The sequence below is a fragment of the Sander lucioperca genome, chromosome 21 (genome assembly GCF_008315115.2).
Source record: "Sander lucioperca isolate FBNREF2018 chromosome 21, SLUC_FBN_1.2, whole genome shotgun sequence".
In the NCBI taxonomy this organism is placed as follows: Eukaryota; Metazoa; Chordata; class Actinopteri; order Perciformes; family Percidae; genus Sander; species Sander lucioperca.
In genome coordinates, this window is record NC_050193.1 from 28,702,678 (window position 1) to 28,710,177 (window position 7,500).

Genomic DNA, 7,500 nt, shown 5'->3' on the forward strand with positions numbered 1-7,500 from the left:
GAGACAAGGAGAGGAGAGGAGGGGAGAGGAGACAATGAGAGGAGAGGAGAGGAGAGGAGAGAGGAGGAGACAAGGAGAGGAGAGGAGGGGAGAGGAGAGGAGAGGAGACAATGAGAGGAGAGGAGAGGAGAGGAGAGGAGAGGAGAAGAGAGGAGAGGAGAGGAGACAAGGAGAGGAGAGGAGGGGAGAGGAGAGGAGAGGAGAGGAGAGGAGAGGAGAGGAGAGGAGAGGAGAGGAGAGGGACCCAGCGTAGAGAATGAGAGCAAGGTTAATGGGAAGGACAAGATTGAAATGGGGGAAAGAGCAGAATTCAGATCAAGAGGAGAGGGTAGGGGAAAGAATTGGATGGAGAGATTAAACGAAGAAAAAGAGAGATGTGAGAAACAGCTACATTAGCAGAGAGAACGAGTCAAGTGAGAAACAAAGCCGGAGATGGAGCTCTTTCAGATGCAAAATGCCGGGAGGACTCTTCTGTAGAGGAGCGTCCAGCTGTAGTAGGTCTGGAGGGCCCTCCAGCCCTGTGGCTCTACTCCACTGAATAAACGTCATCAATTAGTAAAATCTTCCCCCAGATGCCCATCACGTGAAACCATACCTGCAAACTCTGCCTATGCAGACTAAAAGTGCCCACTCGGCCACTTTCGCTGAGAGAAAGATGTTGGAGGAAATGGATATGGATCATCAGCTAATTGGACACACTGTAATGGGAAGAGAGGGCAGGACAGGGAGCTGAGGCGCGGGTGTGCACACTCGTTAAATATGTAAATGTACACACACACACACACACACACACACACACTTTGCACTCCAAGGAACACAAATTTGCCAAGCCTGCCTGGAGTGGACAAGCTAAAGCTGTGTACAGTATCTCTGGGGCACAATGCAGCGCCTCTTTTATCTGGACACAAAAAAAACAAAAAAAAAGAGTGAGCAGGAGTAAGTGAAAGAGAAAGACAGGGATGGAGAGAAGGTGAGAAAGGCGGTGAGGGAGATGGAGAGAAAAAGGGTTCAAATCAGCCCGGAGGGAAGTAAACTGGACTGGACACTACAGAGTCTTTGCACTACTTCAAAGGTGCAGTGGAAGCATGGTTGTAGGAGCTGGAACTCATTAGGATCCAAGAAAAGTGGTTCAGCTGGAAGTCAAGCTAAGAATTAAACATGAGCAAGGGAGCGGGAGGAGGGGGGGGGGAGAAGGGGTGATGCAGACTGCAAGGGGAGAAAAGAGAGAAAGAGAGAGAGAGAGAGAGAGAGAGAGGGAGGGGAGACAGGAGGGGAGCAATTCACCTTGTTCTCTGATCAGAGGACAGAATACAGATTAGAGAGGCAGAAGAAAGAGAGAAACACTGAGAATAAAGAATAGGGAGAGACAAAGCAGTCAGACTGCAGGACACAGACACAATGGGAGCTGAGCAGAAGGAAACACAGATGCACGCCGGTGACTTTGCAGGTGGTGCGGAGCATTAAGTTCATTTAAGGTTGTCGGTTCTGTAAGACTCAGGGTTGTCGTTGCCCCGTCTGCACTACCACCTGTACTCAGAGAGTCTATTCTATCCATTGCTCCGCCTGTACAATTGAACAATTGAATGGTTTAACCTTCATTTATTTAGAGAAAGCTGACTGAGCACATATAAAGTTTTTATTCACTTTATTTTTAAATCATCATTCGTCATTTATAACTGAACGTTCACTCTCCCCAGTTTAAGGGCCACAGTTTTGTGGCAAAGCACTGCTACTTGGGCGGAGTGATTAGCGCAACACCTGAAAAGCACCGTTGTTACTCTCTGCTCCTCACCACGGGGCTTCTCAGGTGCTGAGAGCAAATCACTCCGCCCCAGTAGCAGTGCTTCGCCTTCTGAGAATATAGTTCCCAGTATGTATACATTAGAAGAAGGCTGTGTCTCATGTGACCTTGTTATTTGTACACCCTGTGACTATACAAATCACAACTAAATAGGAAAATGTTGGCATTATTTTGTCACTTATTGGGAGCAGTAGGCTAGATGGAGCCGGTTACCTCCAGGATCTGTGCTAAGCTAGGCTAGCGGTGGGGGCGTCAGACAGAGTTACGACACGCAGGGAGATGAGAAGGGTATGTATGGACTTATCACTAAATACGGTGAATAAGCTACAGTCCCAATAAGTCGGCGTGTTCCTTTAAGCAAATCCAACCACAAGTTCTGTCTTCCTCACAATGTCTGAGTGTCAACAGGCCTGACTATTACAGAGATAATTTTTTAGTGGAAGCCGGTGTATGTGACTAACTATCTAAAGCACAATTCTCTAAGCCAGTGGTTTCCAAAGGAGTGTCCCCAGCAAAAAGGGGAATCATTTATTTTCACAATAATACACATACACATTCTATAATTAAACAAAAATCTCCCATCTACAAAAATCCTTATAGATGGGAGACCCTGGAACAAAATCTTTTCAAATGGGGGTCAGTGGTCTAATTTGTGTCCTTGACATGGAAAAGTTTAGGGTGCCACTGCTCTAAGCTACCTCAGTTACATTAAGACACTTTTCCATAAAAAATTAGTGAAAAAGCAACTTTTTGGCAGAGTCTCCAGCACAGGCAAATTGAAGCATGATTTTGTGAAGATACTAGATAAATGATGGGTAGTACGTAATAGCTTCCCAAACTTTTAAAATGAAAAGACAAGCATTCTTACTACATCTCCGCTCTGGAGCCTGTGCTGCAGTGCATTGCTCAAAGGCACCTTTGCAGAGTTGATAATATCTAATCGGAGTGGCGCCTATAAAGCTTAAGTCTTAAAATGCTTAAAAAGTGAAAATCAGATAGGAGATGAAGATAGACGGACTAATCAGGTACTATACAGCTGAATATACATGCACACACAAACACACACTTGGTCCTTCTCTCTCCTATGTCTCTCTCACCCTCTCCCACTGTCTCTCCTTGTTGAGCAGAATGATGACCAGCTGGGGGTGCATCTGGTATCCGTCCTCGCTGAACGACAGATTTCGCCCCTCGAACGTCACATTCATCAGGTACCTGGAGAGGGAAAACATCGAGGGGAGAGACAGAGAAAGACACTGGTTGAGACATTAATCACTTCCTGAAAAATATCTCAATGTCAGTGGCAGCTCCGCAACTGTCGACTCAATTCCCCAAACGTTAAAGTTTCATGGTATGTCAATTTATCCTGTAAGCATTTCTCTTTTCAGACAAACCCGCTGACATTACACAAATCATCATCTGCCAGGAAACAGCTCTCAGCCAATGTCTAGGCAGGGTTTTTCATAAGTAGACAAACATACATTAGCCATCAGCTTCAGACACTTCAGCTTCAGATGATTTTAAAAACTGGACTGAGGAATTCATTAATTTCAGAAATTATCTATCCAATCATCCCAGGTTCAATGTGTGGTTCACCGTTATTGATGCAATCTTAAAGGAACAGTTCCACATTTTGGGAAATGCGCTTATTTGCGTTGAGTTAGATGAAAAGACTGATATGACTCTCATGTCTGTAAATCAAATATGAAGCTACAGCCAGCTGCCGGTTAGCTTAGCTTAGCACAAAGCCTAAAAAAAAAGGGGGAAACATCTAGCTTGGTACTGTCCAACTGTAATAAAATCCACCTCTAAAGCTCACCAACACAGTATACCATATACTGTAAGTGTTAAAAAGTTTTGCTTATTTTTACTAGGAGTTATGTGCTTAACTTTTTCTTGACTGGGAGCAGTTGCCAGGCAACCAACTGAGATCCGAGCAAGTTATTAGTCATAGTTCATAACCCCTTGTTGTTTTTACACTTTACACAGTTTATGTTCAGATAAATAAACTAAATATAAAGTGTTAATAAGTGAGCTTTAGAGGTGCTAGTTGGGGGATTTTGTTATCGTTGGACAGAGCCAGGCTAGTTGTTTCCCCCTGTTACTAGTCTTTGTGCTAAGCTAAGCTAAGCGCCTTGTATTTCCCTGGCTGGATAGAGATTTCTGCATGACTGACTACTAAATTATCAAGGAAGTAACAACAACATTAAGCACTCATCCTTCCTCATTTATCATCCTCATCCGTCTAATCCTCATCACATCGTCATGTCTGGGAGTTCCTAAATATTACATTTGAAATCATATCTTGGACAGTATTCAAATTTGTATAAACATGTCAATTAAAAGTTGTTGTTGTCAAAATCAAATATGTATTATTAAGGTGTAGACTATATGTATTTTTGTTATATCTAGCTGGACACAAAAAAAACATTTAAATTGTTGAATATTTGGTTACATCACCTAAAAGATAAATTGACCAATTTTTAAGTCTTGTTGTGTCCCATAACAACAAATCCTAAAGCTCTGGAGAGAGGGGCGAGGAAAGGAGGCACAAAAATATGCAATGCAACTTATGTAATGTAAAAACAAGTACTATATAATGCACCAACAGCAGCTTGAGAAATCACTGTGTGTGTGTGTGTGTGTGTGTGTGTGTGTGTGTGTGTGTGTGTGTGTGTGTGTGTGTGTGTGTGTGTGTGTGTGTGTGGGTGCAAGAGTGCGGATCCGGCCGCATTTTTCTGTCCGAGCCCGGCCCGTGTCTGACAGGCATTAAGATATTTATGTCCGAGCCCAGCACAGTTAAAATCTCGTTTTTTTTCTCATACTAATGACACATGTACGTTTGTTTGTGTTGAAAGCTCGCTTTTATTAAGCAACTGTAGGAAGGCATTCGGAAATGTCAACAGATGAGCGCATCAGCGCAACAAGCGCACGTTAACACAGGCGCGCACCTACATAATAAGCTGTTTTAAATTTAAAATGTTCAATGCCTTATTGCGCTGATGTGACCGAGCCCGACCCGAACCTGAACATAATTTCTAAATATCTGTCCGAACCCGGCCCGGCCCGTCGGGCTCGGTTCGGGTATCCATCCTCTAGTGGGTGCATGTGCGCGTGCATGTGTGTGTGGCTGGCTCTGTGTGTCTGCTTTAGTCTGTGTTTGGCGGAGAAAGAGAAACCGAGAGAAAGCAGCATTGTTTCTGTCAGGTGAAATCATTTCACCTCTCTTCAACTGAACACAACACACACACACACACACACACACACACACACACACACACACACACACACACACACACACACACACACACACACACACACACACACACACACACACAGCTGTATTCTCTTGCAGTGATTATGGTGAACGTGCGTGGGAGTGTGTAAGTGCGTGTATATGAGGATAAACAGGAATGTTTATGTCAGGTGAACTCAGATCACTTCACTGTCATCCCACACACACACACACACACACACACACACACACACACACACACTCTTAACTCTTTCACCCTTTACTCTCTCTTCTTCCCTCCCTCTTTCGCTCTCTGTTTCCATGGAAACACTCTGCCTCAAAACCATGCACACAATACATATATGTAGATGAATATATAAATGACAAAAAAAGGTTTTTGTGTGTGTGTGTGTGTGTGTGTGTGTGTGTGTGTGTGTGTGTGTGTGTGTAAAGGACTGGCTTGGTGCTGATGGGGTCTGTATACAGCGTACTGTGTCCTGTATCAGGACACACGATCACCAGCAGAACCAGTTTGTGCAGCTCTATCTATCTTGACATGTTACACACCACCTCAATGCTGCACTCAAAGTTCAAACTGTTTCACCTTTAACCGTGTCTGACCTTCTAAGCTGGAACAGATCACAGATCAGATCAGCAGGAAGCCACGCAGAAATACAATAGTCTAATTTAAATGTTTAGGTTTTTTTTGTTTTTGTTTCCATGAATCTAATCAGATCCTATGTATTCCATGGTGGTGTGATTTATGTGACAATCCAGCAACTACTCTAATGCCAGCTTCCGCATTCTATTTCCTGTATTAAATATTGATATTTTCAATGGGCTGTGATGAGCAGAATCATCCAGCATCATAGCGTCTCATGCAGTCCCGTGTGTCCAGCTAACTGCCCCGTCCTGCAGGGCCTTGGCACTGATACAAAGTGCACAGAATCTGCTGCATAAATCATAAGCCATTTACAAAATGACATGATGCTGCGCCCCCTTTAATCTTTACTGAGCAAGCTATTGTTACGTGCAACAATGTGGGACCTTTGTGTGTGTGTGTGTGTGTGTGTGTGTGTGTGTGTGTGTGTGTGTGTGTCTACGTGTGTGTGTGTGTGTGTGTGTGTGTCTACGTGTGTGTGTGTGTGTGTGTGTGTGTGTGTGTGTGTGTGTGTGTGTGTGTGTGTGTATCCTACACACGTTGACAGCAGTAACGGAGCGAAACACAAGCATATGTGTGTTGCTATGGCACCCACAACCACTGTGACTTCCAAGCCAATCTGCTGTGTTACTATGGAAACGGTAATCTCGCAGCGGGTGGGAGGGAAATTGAGAGAGAGAGAGAAAGAGAAAGAGAGAGGTTGAATGGGACATATTACTACTAGACTGCAGCGCTCTCTTTCCTCTCCTCTCTCATCACACTGTGTTTACAGGAAGGTTCCACATTCGCTTTGTGTCACCTCCTCGGGACTTCCTGTTTCATGACCAATCAAACTGGACACACATTTGCCTGCACACACTTCAACAGTGAGGGTTTACTCAGCATTTTTTTACATTCACATATGGGTGTATAGAGCTCAACAGTAGGGTTGGGCATCGTTTGGATTTCAACAATTCTGATTCCAATTGCAAACAAAACATGTTTTTCTTAAAACAAGGTTCATGTCATACAGACTTCTGGCTTCTAAAGGAGCATAAACCTTTGTTTCACAGTCCCGTAGCTCGTGGTCAGCCTACCTTTGATGGTTTAGACACTGTGGCTAACAATCAAAATCCTTATGGCGAAAATGAATGGGATTTTTTTTTTTTTTTTTTACTTCCGGAACCACACTATTGATCTCTATACAGTAAATCCACATCTGGAAGCTGCCCAGTCAGTCCTCTTGTGGGCCACTGAGCAGGTCCACTGGAGCAGCTGGGTGTTAAGTCCCTTGCTTGAAGCTGGATGACAGATTCCCTGCCTTCCTTGCCATGCCAGAGACACAAATAAAGATGTGAACACAAACCTACACCGCCCCCCCATGCTCAGAAATAGCCCCCACCCTTACACTGAACAAAGGCAATCAACACTGTTCTGCTCATCTACCTCATGTATAGTTCAATCTTACAATTACAATATTGTGATTAATATATTACCGTTGCACTGAACTGCCTTGCACTATATTTGTATTTAAATTTTAAATCTCAGACTATACTGATATTGCACTATTCCTTCCCTCTCTTCAATTGTTATTGTATATTTTTTGTCAATTTTATTGTATTGTTATACTGTATACTTAACAGTATTGTTTTTCTATTTCTTACTGTCCTTTCTGTCTTTATTCTGTATATGTTAAGTGAGTGTTGTACTTTGAGAGCAAAGATTAACCGGAGTCAAATTCCTTGTTTGTTTACGCAAGCCTGGCCAATAAAGCTGGTTCTGATTCTGATTCTATCTATTTTTTAAAGCTACTGTATGTGTCATTAG

The 7,500-nt window shown here is 43.4% G+C and overlaps 1 protein-coding gene across 3 annotated transcripts in view; it reads right to left on the reverse strand.

The window, feature by feature from the left end:
* Positions 1 to 7,500, reverse strand: part of LOC116065533 (glutamate receptor ionotropic, NMDA 2B) — a 165,777-nt gene that overhangs the window by 36,653 nt on the left and 121,624 nt on the right. For all 3 annotated transcript variants that reach the window (XM_035996781.1, XM_031321076.2, XM_035996780.1), the window contains exon 8: positions 2,899 to 3,013. In XM_035996781.1, the coding sequence (XP_035852674.1) occupies positions 2,899 to 3,013 (115 nt within the window). The remainder of the gene's footprint in view (positions 1 to 2,898; positions 3,014 to 7,500) is intronic.